This window comes from Stylophora pistillata, chromosome 1 (assembly GCF_964205215.1).
Source record: "Stylophora pistillata chromosome 1, jaStyPist1.2, whole genome shotgun sequence".
In the NCBI taxonomy this organism is placed as follows: Eukaryota; Metazoa; Cnidaria; class Anthozoa; order Scleractinia; family Pocilloporidae; genus Stylophora; species Stylophora pistillata.
In genome coordinates this window covers 20,898,452-20,920,265 of record NC_142519.1, presented here as the reverse complement: position 1 = coordinate 20,920,265, position 21,814 = coordinate 20,898,452, and the positions used below count along the sequence as shown (strand labels likewise).

Genomic DNA, 21,814 nt, shown 5'->3' with positions numbered 1-21,814 from the left:
GATATTTATATATACAGATATCTATCTATCTATCTCTCTATAGATATGTGTAGATGGGGCTCTGAACGCGTAGGAAGAAAAACCAAGTGCGTGGCGCAACCAGCCCTTTTATGTTATCCTGGAGTCTCTAAAACCTTGATAATTTCAACAAAGGTTTTGAATCGCCGAAACATAAAATTGCTCATGCACTTCCGCTTTTTCTGTTTTATCGTAACCCGTTTACCACCTCAATCCTCCCTCCACCACCTCAAACTGATAGATTAGATACTTTTGTTGGAAAACCTTTCTGAAAAGGCAATCGATCACAGGTGAAATCATCGCAATTTCCACTTGCAGAGGAAATTAAGTCCTTAAAGGTTAAAATTATTTATTGGGCAAATTACTGATTCTGGTACTATGTATCTTAATGGCAGAAGGAGGGCTTTTAAGATCTTAAGGCCAAACCTTAATTTTCTGTATAGCGAACCCGAATCTTTCGTTTTTTACCACCAATGAAGTTCGGTCTCACTTCGTAGGATAGAACGAAGGAGCATGGTAAAAATATATAACACGCTCGTAACCTGGCATTCCCGTCTTAGTGAGAGTGCAGTCACAGTGCTGCGCACGGGCTATCTCGGAGTAAAATAACGTATTTCGATCGTCATTTCTGTGGGTACACACGTGTGGTCATTAAAAGCTCAGGATGCAATTAAATCAGAATGGAGCCTTGTAACATCAGCAGATAAAGTAGATTGAACATATAAAGGCGTAACGTAAAGGAAACAACTCATTAAAAATATAAGCTGGGTAGGGCGCTACGCTAATTTTTGTTGTTGTTGATTGTTTGTTTGTTTGTCTGTTTTTCTGAAGTAAAGTTATCATTCGAACTTTATTCACACCCTCAATCCGATTGATTAACCCGTGTTGTAAATTTATGAACATTGTTAATAACTTGATACCTGATGACTGAAAGATATAAAGTAGACTTCTGTGATGTTAATCCAGGAAGCATGCAATTCTACTCTCCATAAACGTCCAAGGTGTTTAGCCATCTTCCAAATGGGAGAAAAATTTTTGTATGGTTATAAGTAACGCTATTAGTATTATAAGTGATTCGCGATAAAGCTTCAAAAAGGGACTTGGGACGACCCGAACTAATAAGAGCAGCAACAATAATTCATTATTGTTTCATAAAAGCACACATCATTTTACAGTTTTTGCTTAATTTATTGACCAGGCTTTTTGCGTGCAAAGCTATCGAAAACGTTTTCTTCGAGACGAAAAATATTTATTTCAATAAGGCATTGATGTGTTCAATATTTGCTCCATGTTGCCTCAGGCGAGCTGAAGTGATGCTGTGTGTTTTTGATCTCTCCGAATCCAAGGCTTCTTTTGAAGTAATGAGATCTAGAAAAGTAAAGTAGAGGAAAAGAGGTCAGTATTTGCGTCATGTTTAAGGCAGTTTTCGTCTTAATTAGGCGAATAGAAAATAGATCTTTTTGAAGTTTTTCTGCAGTGTTAGCGTCTTGTTTAACTTGACTCAAGTTCTGATGATAGAAGAAGGAAACAAGAAATTTGATTGTGAAATGGCTGAAAAGGTAACTTTCTGCCATGGCAGAGCCTTTGGGCAGTGAAGTAAAACTTTCAGTGGACATCTTTTTGGCTACACTGTCGGCTTTCTTGAAAAATGCTCTCTTAAGATATAGCAAATACCTTGTTGATCAGTTTAAAATGCTCTCGGAAAAGGCATCACTGGTACTCCTTTGAAGAACGGGTGGTAGAATGGTGCATAACCATGATTGTATGGAACCGGCATGAAAGGAGATCGCTGTTCTACCATCAAACTGCGTTTCACAGGACCTCGCTTGCCTAAAGTGTAAACGGGACACAAAGTGTGAAATAGTTACCGAATCGGAGGTGACCAATTATTCTCATTAGAGACTGACTTTTTGCCACTTCACATAGATGCTCCTTCTCAAGATGGCTAGTTGACCAGCTACTCGATTCAAAGTTGGAGCTCGAGGTTCCTATCTTTCCTAAGTTATTTTAAGCGTGGACACAAATGCCATTACAATTTCACTTGCTCTTTACGAGGGGAAATAGAATAGTACACGCCTTACTTGATCTTCTTAAACAGTGATGTCCACAGGCTGTGTGGTGACTGTGTGGTGATGGGCAGTGACACACTGGTTCAGGTTTCAGTGGTTTGAAATCAAATTGAGGTGGTGTGCAGGTGCAGCAGCAGGGCCACATGCATGGCCACTTGCACTTTCCAGGTGGAGTCTTTTCTTTACAACATTCACAACCAGGATTGTTCACAGTAGCGCCAAATTGACAGGGAAATGTTAGGCTTGGGCAGCAACCGGTATTGCACCCTGAGCAAGTGACTGGGGGACCGAATCCTCCTTTGCAGTTGGAGCACATTGTACCGGGGGCACACCAGTCGTTTGGTCCACAGCATCCGCATCCTCCGCATCCTCCGCATCCTCCGCATCCTCCGCATCCTCCGCATCCTCCGCAACCACATCCTGGTCCGTAGCCTCCCATGAAATCACAGCCGCCAGAATCGAAGGAATCTCCACATCCCAAGCACCCGCATCCGCAACGTTTTTCTACAAGGTTTTAAATAGCACAGACTAAGAAAACGCAGTACGACTTCGAGAAACATGACAAAAGAGGAGTTATCATTTGACAATTCACACTGAATTGGGGTTTACCGCCAAATTAAGTGTTTTCTTAGAAGTGCCTTGTAAATCTTTGCTGTTGCGTTTTTCTCTGTGTAGCTGCTAAGTAATATCGCTTGGAGTATCAAGAAAGTGACCATTTAAGATGTGCTTCCAACCAAGGTTACCTTAATGTGTGCAAGTGCACTCCCATCTTGCAAACTTCCCAGACTTACCGGCTTTGAGTAGTGTTTAAGGGACACGATATTACTTTCCCACGATGTTTTTCTTTTTCCGGTGAAGGGATTTATCTCAATACATTTCAAGTTATACGTAACAAGCAAGCGCGCACGACTTCAATGATACTTTATTCAACCTTTATTACACATTCTTTTGATAAATAAAGCAGTATAGTCGTTGGATCTTTATTCTTCTGCTGTGATCGAAAGGATAACATGGCTGAAAATTTCTCAAGTGTTACTGGATGGCAATCCTGCAAAACACAAACCAACATTATTGAAATATGAGATTAAAACAATCAAGCTGCCTTTGAGAAACATTCTTTGAAATGTTGTCATCAACTCCTATTATATTTTGAAGTAAACCAATCATAGTATCGGAATAAAGAGAACTGTCGAATTGTGCATGTCAATTTTATGAACATTGTTATGAAGTTTTATGAACTTAGGAAATGATTTGTATGTTACCTTCTGTGGCCGTTATTATCATGATCTTTTGGATTATACTTGTGGACTGGTTTCTAGATGACTTGGAACTTGAAGAAAACCTTGAGGCTTGATTTGAAGGCCGTTGACAATTGGGAAACTGAATGGAGGAAAAGCTTTTGGAAACGGCCCACCAATAGAGTTTAGCAGGTTTCGTTTAACAGGACCTTAGTTATCTGTTGATGATAAAAAAAAAACAAAACAAAACAAAACAAAACAAAACACGGTAAAATTCAGCTGCCGGGGTTAAAGGCTCATCCTGCCGAAATTAATTGAGATCGGTTAGTTCAGGTGAATAGTACTCTCCCCCAGACGGGATACATGTCTATGGCAAGGCTACCCCTTAAAGGCTTTGGGTGCCTGTTTATAATCTTGTTGGGGAGAGACGAAGTGACCTGCCAGAGAAATTCACACAATTCTCTTGCCAGTTTCGCCTGTTTCTTAAAAAATAGCAATTTTAAAATACAAATCGAAATAAGGCTCAAAATTCTGGCCATTTGTTTAACTTCGACGGTATTTCTATAATTTGTATTTATATAGCGTCAATTTATTGCTGTTTTATACAAACATTGAAAACAAAAACAACGATAAAAAGCTTTACGAGACCCGTAATAAAGAAGCAGGTCCCATTACGTGAACCAGGACCTGTTATTACAGACTTTAGTGCCCCAACCAGTGGGCCACCACGGCTCCCTCCTGGCTGGAATTTTAGCGAAATTCTATTTGTCCTCTTCAAACGCTAATACTTTTGTCTAAATTGAAAAGAACCTGTGTTGAGTTTGCAATCCCTTTAAAATAGACTTGTATCAATAACATTAGGAAGGAATCGGACATACTTGTTTGGGTCGGGCGTTTTCTGCAACAACGCCTGTTTGGACATTGGCACACTGACTTGGGCCCTAGAGCTTTCAACTTGAACTTAGGTGGATCGTACTCGCAGCAGCATGACCACATACATGGCCAGATACATTTGCCTCTGGGAGGCTTCTTACAGCACTCGCAGCCTGGATTGTTGACACAAGCACCAAATACACAAGGAAATGTAAGACTCGGAGAGCATCCACAGTTGCAGCCCCCACGTCCAATCGGTGGTCCAAATTAAAGCCTCCCTTGTAGTTTGCACACATTGTAGCATTAGCACACTAGTCACATGACCCACCTATACCCAAACTGTAGCCACCGAAGCCACCATAGCCACCAAACCCGTACTCGCAGCAGCGTTTTCTTCCACTCATACCTAAAGGGAACGAAACATTCATTTTAAATTTTTTACATTTTCTCGGTCAAAGTCTGTCAGTGAATGCAAGAAACTATCATTTAAACATATTAACAAGAAGTAAAAAAGGAAAAATTAGTACTATTAATATCTTAAGTACTCTATTTAGTGAATCATTAATGTCTTTACTTGTGGGCAACATTTTAGGTACGTCACTTGTGTTAAGCATACTTTGTAAGTCATTTGATGCGATTATGCTAAAGAATACAAAGGATTATGTCATCAAGTATTGATCACGTTATATTTTACCTTACAAGGTCTACATTACATTATGTAGCTGCTTATTAGCCAACAAATTGTTTTAGAGGCCAGAATAATTGTGAATTGACGAATGGTTAATGGCTCCAAATTGGAGATTAATGGTAAGAAGAGATGAGAACTTTGCGTATGATAGATGTAGCATAGTCACAAGGCAAATGTTATTTTATGATAAACATGAACAAGATGTGTGGTACCTGAGGAATGTGTAGTGGACTTCTGTGAAATTGTGCCATTTAGTGTGCTTCCAAATCCATTTCTAATCAACTAACTTCTGTAATGGAGTAAAAGCTATCTGTAGCCACCGTCATCGCAGACGGAGAAAGGTGTATTCCCCACTTAATCATATGTTTTATTTAACCTAAGAAGACCAGGTATTGCGAGTGTAATATCAACAAGTTAATAATAACATAAGGCACAGTTTACAATTTTATATAAGAAAACCACACAGAATCGATATCATATTAAACCTTTGCTCAATTTATTGACCAGTATTACAATATTATAACTGAATAGCATGGAAAGTTATTGAAAAAATTATTTTTTCTCTAAATGAATAATTCTCTTCTCAACGAAGCGTTCATTGTTCATCATTCGTTCCGCATTGCCTTGGGCGTCGTGATTTGAAGGTGTATGTTTGTCATCTCTCCCATATCTGAGGCTCCTTTTCAAGGTACGAGATCTGTTGTGATAAATTGGAGAGATTTAGGTTAATTTGGGTTGTGTTTGAGACCAATTCTTCGTCGAATTGGTGGTATGACTGTGATGCGTTAACGATTTGAGCTTTTGTTAAAGATTCAGATATCAGAAATACCTTGTTTATCGTTTAAAATGCCCTTGGAAAAGGCATCATTGGTACACCATTGAAGAATGGGTTATAGAATGGTGCATAACCGTAATTGTGTGGGAGTGGCATAAAAGGAGATGGCTGTTCCTCCATCAAGCTGCGTTTTACAGGGCCTCGCTTACCTGAAAATGGTGGCAAAAGAAACAAATTAAGAATGCGTTACCTATTGTAGGGGAATAATTATCCTGATTAAAACAACTATTGTTTTAGCATATTGTGCCACAAAATTGAAATACAGTCTCAATTTAAAAGCTTCTCAGATCAAAAGCTGTTAAATCAAAGTTAGGAAGGTTTGCCCCCAGGTTTACGTTTAGTTTCCCTACTTACTTGATCGTCTTAAACAGTGATGTCCACAGGCTGTGTGGTGACTGTGAGGTGATGGGCAGTGACACACTGGTTCAGGTTTCAGTGGTTTGAAATCAAATTTAGGTGGTGTACAGGTACAGCAGCAGGGCCACATGCATGGCCACTTGCACTTTCCTGGTGGGGTCTTTTCTTTACAACATTCACAACCAGGATTGTTTACAGTGGCGCCAAATTGACAGGGAAAAGTGAGACTAGGGCAGCAGCCGGTGTTACATCCTGAGCAAGTGACTGGGGGACCGAATCCTCCTTTGCAATTGGAGCACATGGTACCAGGGGCACACCAGTCGTTTGTTCCGCAACATCCACCACAACCACCGCATCCACAACTGGGTCCGTAGATGCCTCCAGGTGCTCCACCGCAGCCTCCTCCCAAGTAATCACAGCCACCAGAATCGAAGGCATCTCCACATCCACCACATCCACCACATCCACAACATCCACCACAACCGCAGCGTTTTTCTACAGGAATCAGAGTAGCGAAGAACGTCAAAAAAGAGAATAAATTTCGCGAGGGAATGAAATGAACTAGGGGCGTCTTTACTTTAAATTTATTTAAAACATCTTTTAGTTTAATAACATGTAGAAATAAGTTCTATTTTTTAATGTTTATTAAGTTTTATCGTTGAGTAGTTGTTAAATTCTTCTTTAGGCTATCATTATATTATTTAAGGAAGTATTTTAATCAATAACATTTACTTGGATTTAGTTTGTTTTTAACTTAAAAATACATTTATCATAGTAATAGTGAGATCCACGTACCTTAGATATAAGATTTTAGGCGAAAACATTACATCAAAACTTCATTAGATACTTCAAAACTTCAACAGATATTTACATGTCCCAAATTGTTTCTTTATTGCAGCATTGATTGATTTGTAAATGTTTTCTAACTACATTTATTTAAAGATCTATAACTTTAACACCCTAATTAATCAAAACGTTTTACTATTGTCCGAAATCTTAAATCGAAATTAATGTATTATTCTGTGATATGCCGTTGCCATCCTTCTATAGGGCGTTCTGCAGAGAGAAAAAAAAAAAAAGGAAACGTGAAGTACCTGATCGATGTTAACATCCAATAAAAAATAAAGCGTCCTTCTAAAAGTAGACCCTACGCTTTAATTTTTTTAGTTAACGTACCCTTTACGTCCTTACACTGCTGTCTGTTTCTTGTTCCACAAAAAGAAAGCATGTGTTAATTAATTCCAACTTTTCGCTCGAAAAGTAACCGTCTATGATATATGCCCAACTGCAAAGCGCTGTTTTTTCTTTTTTGGAAAATTAGTCGTATTTGCATGAAGTTGGTTGGAAAAAACTCATTTCGATCACAAACTATTCGCATCTGCCTCGCTGTAAAGCAGTCTTTGACTCTGTCTTAAATGGTTATTATTAGTATCTGAAGAACCTAAGAGTTTCCACTGACCGTCCTCAGCAGTAATAGTATGGATACTGCGGCGGAAATGGCACCCCATAGTAGAGAGGAACCACGGGACTGAAGAAATATGGAAGCGGTTGAATATCTGTAATGCTCGGGGGAATATGACATCGCTTGTAATCAACTGGAAAAAAAAAGTTATCTTTGCTAGCATTGTTCGTTAATCTGTCAATCATTTCTGGTCACATTTTAATATGGTTAATCCCCTGACATCCATATGGGTTGATCATAATGATGATATTCTGAATTGAGCCATTCTCCAGCAAAGTTATGAAATATACCAGAAAACCGTAAGCACAAACGGAATTACAAAACTATGAAATTGCAAAATGATAGAACGTAATCTATCCGTGGAATAAATTATTTCGAACGATTTTTGGTACATTTAGTTAAATTATACCTCCACTCTTACGGCAACAATGGCAGCAGTGACAGCAACCGCAGCAACCATGGCAACCATGGCAGCAAGTATGGCAATCCTTAGGGACAGCTTTAGGCTTCAAGGGCTTCAACTTAAATTCAGGAACTTTGCACTCACAGCAGCAGGGCCACATACATGGCCACTGACAGTGACCTTTCTTCGGTTTTTTCTTACAGCATTGACAACAAGGATTGTCAACACACGCTCCAAACTCAACTGGGAATGTTATCGATTCGCAACCATGGCCGCAACATCCGCAGCAACCGCCACAGCAACCGCCACAGCAGTGATGACAAACATGAGGACATCCGAAGCCACCGCAACAATTGCAACATCCACAAAAACCTGAACGTCTTGCTGTCAAGAAGGACGAAAATCAGCACGTTACCTTTTATTTCCCTTAAGTTAATACATTTATTAAAAACATGCTGAAGACATAAACGCAAGATCAGGCCAGCTTCGTACTAAGAGATGCTTACTGCCTTAACAGTCACGGCAGAATACAGACATGCCTTGTGGGAAAAAAATGCTCCATGTTGACGAAGCTGCCCTGTCTGTGGTTTTGTCAAAGTCAACAATCGAAAATTTGTAAAGGGCAGATCGCAAAAAAAGATACTCACCAGCATTAGTGAAGAGAAGCTGGCGAGTGGTAACCACACTCAGCGTCTTTGATGCAACGAGACATTGTTAGTGCACACATATTTCTTCCTTCCTCCAGTAGATACATTAAAAGACAAGAAGGCTACGAAACTTAACCCTTCTTCTAGTCAAATTAAAAAAGTCTCGAGTTGCGATAATGCATTTCCTAAACATTGTACGAATGATTACTGCTTTGACTAAACGTAGGCAGGGCAGCTATCGCCAGCTTTCTTTAATCCAAGGTATGTGCCAAGGTATTGATCGAATTTTCGAAAGGCGCAGAAGCTGAAGAATCAGTCATCTAAGAAAAATGATATTTTTTTCTCTAACCGGTCTCAGGTTTTCAAACGAATTTAGGATAAGTGGCTAATTTTTTCGAATCTAATTGCAACTGTCGGCAATACGGAATTCAGCTGTAAAAATTATCCGCTTTCGTTAATATGTGGAGAATGGTATCAGTTCAGACGTTAGCATGTGATGTGCAATTGTATTTGAGTAGGCAGCGGAACTGGTATCTAGCTGAGCAAAAGAAAAATAAACAGAAATAGGTTGGACCAATTTAGTCCCAAAAGCTACTACAGTAACTTCACTTTTCAATCTAACACTGGCTCTTTTTCTAAATATCTTACCATTTAATGATTTGATAATACTTAGTATGGAGTTGCTGACTGTTACATTCTATAATGATGAACGGGTTATTTTTAATAACTTAATTAGCAAAGGAGTGTTTAAGAGTCGAGGCTCCGGTCTCTGTGCAATGAGCCTGCCGGACTGCCTCAATTATTGGATTATGTAACTAAGACTGTGCGAATGGTAAAGGACAGTAGACACCACAAAATTGATTTCTTTTATTTACTAGCATGCATTCATGCGAGTTAGTAAGCTCATGCAGGACGATGGAGGGTATTAAGGGTATTTGTATTTTTCAAAAATAGTTTCGTGTTTTGACACGCTTCTCTCTGGAAACGACTCTGTCTTTCGTAATTGATAATCATTACTTTGTCTCATTGGCGAATATTGCTTTGTTACAATTTTTTTTTTACATGGAAAAATAATTTCGATTTCGAGACTATCGCTCATTTTAACAATTGTCCAGACAAGGCATGCGTCGAGAAACAACTCCTCTCAAGATGACATTTTGCGAATGATCAAGCGACCTGTAAGATAGAAGAGGAAAGGAAATGAGTCATGATTCTGCTAATAGAGTAAGTCCAAAAGGGGGTTTAAAATGAAAAAAAAAAGCGTCCTTTCGCTTTTATTATGATTTACAACTGAAATCCATCCTAAGTTCACAAAGAGTGATACTTGTTTAACTTTCCGAACGATGTATCAGATATGTAAGGAACGTCGTGTAGGGTAGTCTCTTTAACCACTGTTGATTTTAAACTATATAGAATTGGGGGAAAAATCCTCAGAGCACTCCCAAAATGTGTTTTCTCCATTCCAAGGCAAATACAAAAGAACCTTAACATTAATTATTCACCTAGTAATATGGAAGAGGGAAGCCGCCGATGAATGGACCAAGACCGTGAAAATACCCGCCATATGGCCCATATCCATAGGGCCCATATCCACCGAAAGGTCCATAACCAACACCACCATATCCGTAGCCACCATATCCATAGCCACCATATCCAAAGCCACAACCGCAACGCTTTTTGACATCACTTCTTCTTACAGGACCTGATAAATGTTTAGAAATAATAAACACTAGGTTTTGTTTTTGTTTGTTTGTTCTGTTTTTTTTTTCAATTATACTGCTAACGTTCCTTTCATCCATGAAATAGTACTAGAAAGCTGATTGAGTTCGATATTCCAAGTATCTAGCGTGATTTATAACGTTTCACGATTACTTGCCGAATTAAAGCAAACACAATAATCTTCATTAGAATCCCTTTTAGATTTATCGAAAGACCCTTGAGATATTATTTGTATTTCGAGGTGTTTCACTACCCAAAAGAAAAGAAATAACGAGACAAGGAAAAGTAAAACCTCGGATTCTTATCTTAAATGATGTCTTTTTGGGTGATAGATAACATTGTATTTTAAAAAAGAAAAAGATTTCGTTGCCACCTTCCACGACGTGGATCCATTAAAGGTGATACTACTTGCTTCCTTGCCAAAACGGAGTCTAAAAGTAGCTATTGTTAGATCCTCAAAAGAAGGTGATGGCAAATTGATCATGATTTAACGTTACATGCAAAATAGATCAGCTCACCTTCGCTCTTCTTTCCACCGCAGCATCCATGAGAGTTAGGACAATGACACATTGGCTTGGGCTTGAGCGGCGTGAATTTAAACTTGGGTGGATCGCATTCACAGCAGCAGGGCCACATGCAAGGCCACTGACATTTTCCCTTCGGTGGTTTTTTCTGACAGCACTCGCAGCACGGATTGTTTACACATGCACCGAAAGTAACGGGGAAGTTAAGATGCGGGCAACAACCGCATCCACAGCCTCCACAACTATGGGGGCATTCGAAACCGCCACAGCAATTGCCGCAGCCGCAACCTTCACCTGGTTCGCCCCAGCAACCACAGCCGCACCGTTTTTCTTGGACTACTCATGCAATTGGTATCATGTAACATGCAAAAAATAACATGCAAATACTATAAAGTTAGTTCATGCAAGGTATTTTTAATCATAACCTACCTTTGTTAAGCAAGTGTGGGTTTCACCTATTTGGACAGTTTGGTCAGATACACTTATAAATGCCATAATGGGCAGTCAACTTAATCATCTATTTACTCCAATTTTCCAATTATTTATGATAATTTCTATTTGACATGTTATTTTCCTTCTGATTTCTTTCTTCTGAAACTTAAGCATCCGTTCAAGCCGCTTGGAACGATAATAAAGCCGAGTACATCGATTTCAATCCTTTTTCTTTTGTTGTAATTTTCCATCCATTTTCAGACCTGATTAGCGTCAATGTGAAAAGGGCCAATCAACGAAAGTTGTCTATGAGACGGTGGCTAACCTATGTAGTGATTAGAGTCTGATCTATTTTGATATTTTCCATCTACTTTAATAAGTTAAAAATAAAGTAAAACTTTGAGTTCATCATTTCTGCTCGTTGGATACAGGTGGCTGTTCACCTGCAACCCTTTCACGCCTCGATAAGCGCAGCGAGGAAAATTTTTTTAGCCGTAAAATCGTGAAAAATTATCGACACTTTACTTTTGTCATCAGGATAGTATTTTGTACTTTTTTAATCGAGAAAGTGATACGTGAATGTCAGTCCTTAAGTCAGTAGACATAACAATCATAAAACACTAAAACGTCATGAAAAATTCATGATTTTGTCTTCGTGACTAAATATTGTTCTCGAAACCAAAATTCTAAGCCGCGATCATAGTTTCATTTCTTCCTCTTGTCGGAGACTGAAAATGTGACGGCTAAACCAAGTTGTAGGCTAAGTTGGGAAAATCAAGGTGAAATAGACATTTATTTTTTAAATTAAGGCTGGTAGTTTCTAAAGAAACTGTTTGGGGCTGCGTCGGTGGGTGTAACGAAATAATTTGAATATATCAACAAAGTTGAAATGGTAAATTGTCCACTGTTACGATTATAAGAGCTGACGTTTCGAGCGTTAGCCCTTCGTCGGAGCGAAAGGGATTTTTGAAATAGCCTGTCTTAAACATGGGTTCTTAATCGGTGATAACTATTTCAAATATACCCTCTAGATAATAAAAATATATGATAATCGGTGAACAAGATTAAAAATTGGAAGTAATGTTACCTTGTGTGCTCTTCACTGCCTTTTTGTCATCGTCCACGGAACGCTTTTCGGGTTTGTCCTTCTCTTTGTCTGAATCTTCAATCACAACTCCTTTGATTTTTCCACTACCGCTTCCTTGAAGTACTAAATGCTCGGAATCCAGATCTACATTTTCCTCTCCAGAAGAGTCTTCATCGTTCTGTTGGTCATTGAGATCAGGTTCCTCTTCTTTGTCGTCGTCGTCTTCTTTATCATCTTTCTTCTCTTCCTCGTCCTTTTTATCGTCATCATCCTTATTTTCTTCATCTTCCTTCTTGTCATCATCATCTTTCTTCTCCTCGTCTTCCTTTTTGTCTTCATCATCCTTATCTTCTTCGTCGTTTTTAGCTTCATTTTCTTTTTCTTCATCTTCCTTGGTCGCTTCCTCATCCTCTTCATCCTTGGCCTTGTCGTCGTCACTGGCCTCTTCAGATTCCTCCTTAGCCTCCATTACGTCCATAAAATTTTCATTTTCTAATTTGTAAGATGATGCTACAGGAACTGCTGTTGCTTGATAAAGGACCACTAATAACGTGAAAACTACCAAGAGCCAGGTAGTTTTCATCATCTTCCACTGCTGTTTTTCCTAAACCTTTGGCGCAACTAATACGAGTATCGTAAACAACAACAATGTAACTAACTCTTCTCGCCTCGATCTATTGTCTCATAAACTGCCATAAAATGACTTGAAATTAGGTAACATTTGAAATATTTACGTCGTGAATTTTGGTTGGCCAGGGTGCTCTATTGTGTGATTACTTCCTCTCCAATTCCATTGGTTAGCAGGTAAAGGGTAAATTAGGTAACACCTGATTTTGCCAAATTTGGAAATAACTGAGGTCAAGCCTCCAGTTGGTTTTTGCAGTAATTATTGTCTGTTTTGTTTGTGGAAATCAAAATTTTTCATTTCTTTTCTAATATTATTTCTCAAAAGAAGGATTAGTGAAATATATATTCCAGCGTCCTCCATGGCATAAAACGCCATTTTTAATTTTAAAACTCCTATTAATTTTTCAGTGCTTTTTTTTCTTGCTAACTCGAGCATTAAATAGGGCACCTGAATGGCTGAATGCACCACCTATCACCAGCGTCGAGCTTGAAGAGACATTCATTTATTGCTTTTTGTGTAAAATTAATCACGCGTGACCATTTTGCCACCAATATAAGTTAGTAAAGTTTAAACCACTGTTTGACAAAAAGGGGTTATTCTGAGACAGAAATCCTTTTAAGAAATTGTAATTGATCAGTTCACAGCTTATCGTGGTCAGCAGATAGAGATGCCTGAGGAAGTTTCAACTGAGCTATAGGTTAATGGACTTGCAGTTAAAATGCAGAAGTCTAGCGGAGCCCTGAAATAATTTAGAATCCAGTGATAAGAACTAATGTGAAAGTAAAACGTCACAGTTTTAAAAATAAACAGCTGTTTTTGTTTGTAAATTAGTCAATAACTATCCCCACCTTTCTAGCTAAACAAATTAACAAATATTGAAACACTTAAATGACAAATGCGAATTCATCATCGAATAAACGCTAATTGTGGAATGTTTTTCGAAAATTATCCTGACTTGGTAAGAAGTCATCCGAAGTGTAACTTGAGATTGAAAACCCTGTACAGTGAATAGTGCCCTTAATTCTCTCATTCACCTCAGCAACTTCCTTGGAAATTCGTGTCTTTAACATGTAATTTTTTTCATATACATTCACATTTATTGGAGGTAGTTGATTCAAAGTTCTTTTTAGTACAAGAATATCTCCTTAAAAATGGACCAGGACGTCACTTGATCGTGATGAAAGTGTCGCCGTTAAGAATATAGCAGTTGCTACTTTCTATAATACATACTTAGGGTACTTAAAGAGAAAAAAACGGCGAGATATATCGAATTTCTCTCAGCTGATGATGATTGAAAGAATATTTCCTAGTATTTGAGTTTGTGAATTGAGTTCTATTGTTATTTACATCAACAATAGACATAATAAGTCCCCATATAATATTCACGCGTGTAAAAACAGAATGACCCAAGTCATCGACTGTGTCCAGTGCAGGTACCTGTAAGAATTAATCGCTGTCACCACCTGCTGTCAACCTTCACATCAAACAACCTTTAGAGGCTAATTTCAAATTTCACTTTTTTTACTTTTTTTTTTGCTTTGCTATAAAGCTCATAAGGCCATACAGTGTAATGAATCTTTGAATCTGTAGGGTGAAATGATTTTTAAAAGTTCTTTTAGTTTCTTCAAGTAATCGCTTTAGTTTATACAAACATTTGGAGACTTTAAAATGTATGTGTTTGTTTGATGTTTTGAGCGATTTTCAAACAGAGAAAGTTTCAAGAATGAAATACTTGGTGAAACATTTTTCACATCCAACACACTGGCTTTAAATTTCTGTATCGGTAGTTAATCACAAGTCCGTGTGGTTTCGCCAGGAATCGTTAATTATCTGGCCTAGCTGTATATTTGAAAAATTTCGAAAGGAAACTCGAACGTTCGTACCCTCCTTTTATTATGTTGAATTTTGACTTCTTGAGTGATCAAATTTATAAGTTTATCTGCATCCATCAAAATCAGAACCCAACGCATTGTTTCTTTTTTGTTTTTCTAACAGAACCGATTTAAGAAAAAAGAAAAGGAAGGACAAATTTTAGCCGGAATTCGCGATAAATAAAATAGTGAAAACTGTCTCGTGATGTGTTTGTTTTAGTCTAATTTCAAATTAACTATATATCTTACAGGTAGTTATCCTATTACCGTATTAGGAAATGAATCCGTTGCAGAACTTATGTGAAACTTCAGATAATTATTTCTGAAAATATATCGTCAGACATATGAATAAAACTAGACAAAAGTATAACACAACTATTCCAATTTTTTATTTTATGTCAACCCTTCTGCTACACGTGATCATATATACAATTTTATGATGATATTGTGGCACTTAAGCAGGTTTCTTTTTTGATATTTTGTTATTAATAATCGGTAGACTGATATGACCATTCTTAGTGATGTTGTGGCTTGGAGTGGGCAGCAGCGATCAGCGGATTAACAACAGCAGGCATCCGCTCTGAGGCATTCGACTTCTTACAGCAACAATGGCAGCAGCAGGGACAGCAGTGGCAGCAGTGACAGCAGCATGGGCAGCAGCACTCGTGGCAACAGCAGCAACATGGCTCGCAGCAGTGGCAGCAACAGCAGCATGGTTCACAGCAGTGGCAGCAACAGTCATGGCAGCAACAGTCATGGCAGCAATCACAGCAGCAGCATTTCTTGGACCCTTTTCCCTTTCTTACCGCTTGACTTCCATCGGCTTGCGCCATTAAAGGTGCAACAGCCAGGATACCTGGGTTGTCTGACACCTGTGCTGCTACAGTTGAGTGTCCTGTATTTGAACGAGAGTTGCATTTGCAGTCGCATCGCTTCGTGGTGTTTGTCTGACCACTGCCGCTTTCTGCATCTTGTCGATTCTTGCATTTGCAGTCTTCTCGCCTGAAATTCTTTATCGTTTCGCTTGAAGAGTCACAGTTACATTTCCCTTTGTCTCCCTGACATCTTTTTACGTCCTCTTGCAAGCAATCACACTTTCCGTTGATATTTTTTTCCTCTTTTGCTGGCATTTCACAAGTGCATTTATTGGCATCTGCCTCTTTCCTTTCATCTAATGATCAAAGAGAAAGCTTCCAGGTTAAATAGATATTATCAACTCCATACTAACAAAGAAAATGTTAACAAGGGTTTGACGTTATTTTTCATGGAGAGTTAGTCGATCCTCTGGAGGGTATGCGAAAGAACTAGGTGCTTTCAAAGGTGCTTTCAAAACGAAATCGAGGAAAGCAGAATGGTGTTAAATGAGATACCAGTAAATCTCTTTTCGAGTGTTTAAGTGTTCTATTGTGTCAACACGCTTCGAATCTGACCCAGTATAATATATTAATTACTTTAACAAAGTTTGAATAAGCCAATGGCTTATTCAAACTTTGTTTTCTTATAAATCAGGTTTAAATTAGCTTATTTTTTTGTTGTTCCTCAAAATTTATCCTGTTTATTTTTTAAGACTTTATAATGTTTTTGGTTGCTTTCTGTGAACAGCCGCACTAATTGTCGCTGTAGTTCACTTCTTTTCTCATGATCGTTAAAAGAAAATTATTAGCAACGAACCCATTTCCCTCTTTTATTTGAGCACCAATAGTAAGTCGACATTTAAACCTCAAATTCAGTTCACTACTGCTGAGAATGATTTCTCGATGGATTCGATTAGTCATCAGAAACAAACCATTGTTATGAAGCTATCCTCGATCCCACTTCAAACAACAAATCCTTACCGTGATTTGTCTTGATTGATTTTCCTTCCACAGATAAGGAAACACAGCTTAACAAAGCAAAACAAAGAAACGCCGTCGCCCTCATAATGACGCACAACACAAACTAGAGAAAGAACTCGGTGAGTCCAGTAATTGAGGTGCTGCCTTTATGATGTAATTTACTCTCAAAAGTTCAATTGAACTGGTGACCTGTTGTTAATTTCGTGATTGAAATACGATCAAACATTATATGCGATTTGTTCATGTACAGGAACGTAGTTTCATTTTGTGAGTTGACATCTTTCGGGCAGAAACAGATATTTGTGGTACTTATTTATATCATCAAGCAACCATTTTAAGGCAAGTGAGAGACTTTAGTTCGTGCTATAACCTGTAAGGGTGTTCCAAGTTGCGAAAAAAATTGAGTACATGTCAAATAGTCACTTCCGGGAATGGTGCTTCAACGAAATAATTTAATTCTACCAGAGAAACCAGAAAAGTTGACTCAGTTTTACCCTAACTTAAAAGATTAAAATGAAAGCAAACGTTTTAGAAACTATGGCTAAGACAGACAGCTGGTCATATCTTTACAATCTTTACACCCTTTAACATACTAACCGAAATGACTTGTGTTCTCTTCTTGGGTGCTCATGCATCAACTGCAAAAAACACCAGATAATTTCAACTAAAATGGCATATGGGTTTTATGAGATCCAAACGGTTCTTTTTTCTCCTCTTTTTTACTGTTTGAATGTACATCGTAATAACAAATGTTACCAACATTCGCGCTTGCCTTAACAAAAGGAAAACACCTCACGAAAAGAGCAGATAATGTGTGCCGCTTCCATATAAATAGGAGGATTTTCCCCTTCAGAGTTGCGTGGTAGGCGTATCTACTTCCAGTTCGAGGAAAGCTAGAAGAAGATAGTAGTGACTTGTCCCAGAATTGTTTTCTGGTCTCTTCTGAATTTTGGAAGTAAACAAATGATTCTCGCTCGTTGGGCAGTGCGATGAAACTTTTTTGCAAAGTGACAAAAATAACATTGCATTTTGACAGAGTCGCTGCTTTTGTTAAAAGAAACTCCGTTGGGGTTCCACACGCTATTGCATTTGAACGGTCAACTAACTGATTAACCAAAGGAAATACTGAATGTATTAAAGATCATAATGATTACTTTGTTACTTGCAGTCTCCTGAAAAATCCTTGGAAAATATTACTAATTTTGAAGTTGTGCCAAATATTACTGGTAATTGAATAAAAGTTATCGACTCAGTAAGAACTTTCAAATTTAATTTCACAAAAGTTTGAAAATATTTAGCAACTCTACTCAGTAAATGTTTCATGCTTCTTCAACACAGTCAAAATCTTACAATTCACGGTATTGATCAATCCATTTTATTTCAATCCGTATTTCATTTCAACACTCGTACATCATGCCACAAAATATCCTCACACTATGCACACATCTAATTTAGAAACAGAGTCAAATTTATCGTATTCAAAAAACGTTGTAATAACTTTTATTCATTGTTCTCAAGAAAAATGATTTCTCTGAACATCGGAAGAGGTGTCTTAAGTGACGCTTCCTGAACTGTTTATGCTGCATATGCCATTGTAACCATATGTTTCTTACCGTTCCTGACGTGCTCACGTGATCTTAATGTAGAAAAATCGCTACAGGCTTTTTTTCTCGATACAGTTCATTCAGCTGACTCTTATAAGAATGTCCTTTAGTGTAGCTATCACCTCAACGGATAGAAGATAACATTTTTTTTCAAATTTTAAACTAATTTTCTGATCTAATTCTTTACCAATCTCCTGGCTTCCCCGACGTTTTACCATCATATAACTTCCATTTTGGTACGATTTCACCGGCAGCGGTCATTATTTAGCTTGTGCTCTCTGTTGTGGCTTCAGATGCAATGTAGGCAGGGGAATACGAAAAACGATGGTTTACAATCAGAATAATGACTTTAAGTTTTGTAACGGTACTTTCGAGTTAATGGTGGATTGGGCGGGAGGCGGCTGCTGCGGCAGCAGCGGCCAATGCAGCAGAATTGAGTTGCTCCTGGGACTTCTTACAGCAGCAGTGACAGCAACATGGTTCACAACAGTGGCAACAGTGGTGGCAGCAGTGACAGCAACATGGTTCACAACAATGGCAGCAGCAGCATGGCTCACAACAGTGGCAGCAACAGCAGCATGGCTCACAGCAATGACAACAATCGTGACAGCAACAATCGTGGCAGCAGTCGTGGCAGCAGTCACAGCAGCAGTCATGGCAGCAGTCATGGCAGCAATCGCAGCAACAATCGTGACAACAATCACCGCAGCAGCACTTCTTTGAGGAATTGACTTTTTTGCCGATACCAAGCTGAGGCGATATGGAAGACAATGGTTTTATGGCGCCTCCTACGGCGTGGGGTGCTGGTCTTGGAATTCCTGCCTTGGCTTCTCCTCCCTTGCATTTACATTTCTTCTCACCTTCAGATGCGGCAACACTTTTGCATTTTTCTGCTTGTGACTTACAGTCACATTTTTTGGGTTGATCTTTTTGCTCACATTTTTTGGGTTGATCTTTTTGCTCACATTTCTTGGGTTGGTCTTTGTGTTCACATTCCTTATTTTCGGCGCACAAACTGCTACATTTTTCAGGGCATTTTGATTTCTTCGTCTCCTCAGTACATTTCTTTTTAGGTTTTCCTCTGCATACACAAGGATCCTTTACTTTTTGCTCTGCATGACCAGAAAATAAGTCAAATCAATCCTTTACCCTTCATCAAGTACGATCGTTTTGAAAGTTATTTCAACTTTGTCGGATAGAGCGATGAGTCAAAGGGGGTAGACGCAAACCGCCTGGCTAGTAAAGACTCTATAACACAAAACAAACTTGATTCTAGGGGATGAAGTGCGAAAAGAGAAGGTCTGCATTCAAAACCAGAAAAAACGTTTTATACCACAGCTGGTTGTGTCTGAGTGAACTTTCAATTCATCAAAGTTTAGTATGTTTCCATATTTGTTTTCTTAGATCATCGTCAGTTTTGAGCGACCCGAGACTTTGCAAAGAAGCATGCTTTCTTAATTTCTCCAAAATTAAACGGTTCGGCCAAGTTTTATCCTAAGAACAATTATAGCTTCTGGAAGTCTATATCTTCTCTTTGTGTATCTAAGAGTTTTAGACTAAATCAGATAGTTAAAGAATTCAAACGGAGGAACAAAGAAAGCTGAGAAATGAAAGATTGTTTCATCAGTGTGGGCCTTTTGCAACACGGTCCAGTTATGTAAAAGTGTCTTGGTCATGTGGAATACTACAAAAATGTGATGTAATGATCTATCTAAGGTGCAATGTTGAAAAAGACTTTTATCGTCGGTATCACTAAACCCTTTACGAGAGAACACAGCCAGTCTTGATTCTTTGAAGAGTGTACCGCGTAGCTTGACCGAATCGCTTACCTTCTCCAGAGTCGCTCTTTTCATTTGCGGATTGCAGCTCTACCATGATATTATTTTGTTCTCCTTTTAGATTTTTCCCTGAATTCTCAACTGAAAATTCCAAAATGTAATCGTTACTTCTCATCAACAATGACAACATCAAAATGTAAATATAGTCATCCTCACCATTCTCCTTGTTAATAGACTTTCCTTCCACTAAGGCCAAAGAGACGAATACGAGGCATAAAACGGTTACTAGCTTCACATGCATATTGCCAGGTGAAGAGGAAAAAACTGCGAATGAATCTAAAAGAAAAAAAATTTCTCTAATGGTTATTTGATATGGAAGGAAATGAGGAAGTATTACATCACAAAGAGGAGGCAGTTTGACAAATGATTCAAGGGACTGTCACTTTACTACTGGTAAACTCTCCCCCTTTTGTAAATCACGCCCACCCTTTGGATTTGATTGGCCGCAAAACGCGACACCTGATAGTTTCTCGAGTACCACCTACCGCACAGCGTTAAGGTCTTCTTCGTTGCCAAGCGTATTAACCATTAATCACGTATTCTCTTCTCAGAGGATTGTCGGAAGCTTTTGAAAATTGTGCCTGAGATACTGCTTTTTAGGCCATGCTTCTTTTTCCTTCTATCGATTTTATCAACATTCCCTCGTTTCCTTGGAGCCCTTAGTTTGCTTGTCCCAAGTTATATAAGAAACAAAGATAATTGATAATTCAATATGCAAACTTGTTGTTACTAAAGTACAATTTTTTTTATCAAATCTTCTGTTTCCCCTTTCAAATTACAAGTAATGATTTGTTTATTGTTTATTAACCTGTTATTCATAAATGAGCCACAAAATCTTGCTCTAGCTCCTCGTTTCATTGTCAGAACTTACTTTTCTTTACTTAGTAGGGGTCACTGATTTTGAAGTTCTATGTTGAAGTCACAATTTGCTACTCACTTGAGGATGACACATCAATATGAAAATAAAACTAGACACCGAATGTCTGATCGGATTCTTTTTCTGTTTTAGTTAAACTACCTTTTTCAAAAGAAAACTAAGACAAAAGGGAGAGTAAAAAACGCCACATTTTGATAGGTAATTTTTATTCGAAACATAAACGTGTTATATCAAAATCGAAGATATCGAGAGAATTTATGGCACACTTCAAAGTCAAGATTATTATATCTTGACAAAGTGCACTGTAAGTGCACATGCGTTACAAAGACGGTAAGTTTCTATCATGTCCCCGCCGTTTTTGAACCTTATGGCTTTCTGGTACGTTCTATTTTTGCAAGTACACTAATCACTTTGACCTGTTTTATTACTCCGTATCACTGTTCATTGATTTTATCTGCTCGTAAATGATCAATAACTTCCTTTGACGGGAAGATAACTTTATCCATTTTTCTTGTCAAAGGGGACGGTAAGGAATCCTGAAATCTGACTTGTTCTTAGTGCTAGCCTCTATGAATTATCATTAGTATTACTAATGTTGTCATTATTATTTTCATAATTGTTAATGTGATTCTTTGTTTTCATTTAATTATTGGTTGAACATCAATTCGTCAATACATTCTTGAATCATCTTTCTCTTGTGAACGGATACTCGTAAATATATGGGATGCGGCAGGTGTGAATACAAATCTTCTGCCACACTACCTTCTAGTGTCATTATACGACCTTTATTTTTATTCAGTGCTTTAAAA

At 38.2% G+C, this 21,814-nt stretch overlaps 3 protein-coding genes across 7 annotated transcripts; all 3 read right to left on the bottom strand.

The window, feature by feature from the left end:
* Positions 1-1,194: 1,194 nt before the first annotated feature.
* On the bottom strand, positions 1,195-13,008 carry LOC111329156 (uncharacterized). Of its 4 annotated transcripts, none has more exons than XM_022933764.2 (4): positions 12,353-13,008; positions 2,100-2,591; positions 1,693-1,848; positions 1,195-1,386 (listed from the first exon to the last, which is right to left on the bottom strand). In XM_022933764.2, the coding sequence occupies exons 1-3, from the start codon at positions 12,936-12,938 to the stop codon at positions 1,706-1,708; spliced, it is 1,221 nt and encodes a 406-aa protein (XP_022789499.2). In that variant the 5' UTR covers positions 12,939-13,008; the 3' UTR covers positions 1,195-1,386; positions 1,693-1,705. The 4 variants fall into 4 exon arrangements, with proteins under 4 accessions (XP_022789499.2, XP_022789500.1, XP_088599745.1 ...); XM_022933765.2 differs by lacking the exons at positions 1,195-1,386; positions 1,693-1,848; positions 2,100-2,591 and adding exons at positions 5,361-5,583; positions 5,716-5,870; positions 6,076-6,573; XM_088743619.1 differs by lacking the exons at positions 1,195-1,386; positions 1,693-1,848; positions 2,100-2,591 and adding exons at positions 6,648-7,134; positions 7,538-7,673; positions 7,950-8,327.
* A 2,210-nt stretch (positions 13,009-15,218) lies between these two features.
* Positions 15,219-16,999, bottom strand: LOC111329170 (uncharacterized). The gene is made up of 2 exons (XM_022933779.2): positions 16,687-16,999; positions 15,219-16,022 (listed from the first exon to the last, which is right to left on the bottom strand). Exons 1-2 carry the CDS (start codon positions 16,769-16,771, stop codon positions 15,367-15,369), a joined length of 741 nt encoding a protein of 246 aa, XP_022789514.1. The 5' UTR covers positions 16,772-16,999; the 3' UTR covers positions 15,219-15,366.
* Positions 17,000-18,047: 1,048 nt separating this feature from the next.
* Positions 18,048-20,471, bottom strand: LOC111329180 (uncharacterized). 2 transcript variants are annotated; one of them, XM_022933790.2, is made up of 3 exons: positions 20,285-20,404; positions 20,120-20,209; positions 18,048-19,402 (listed from the first exon to the last, which is right to left on the bottom strand). In XM_022933790.2, the coding sequence occupies exons 1-3, from the start codon at positions 20,367-20,369 to the stop codon at positions 18,666-18,668; spliced, it is 912 nt and encodes a 303-aa protein (XP_022789525.2). In that variant the 5' UTR covers positions 20,370-20,404; the 3' UTR covers positions 18,048-18,665. The 2 variants fall into 2 exon arrangements, with proteins under 2 accessions (XP_022789525.2, XP_088599702.1); XM_088743576.1 differs by having other exon boundaries at positions 20,120-20,471.
* Positions 20,472-21,814: the final 1,343 nt, after the last annotated feature.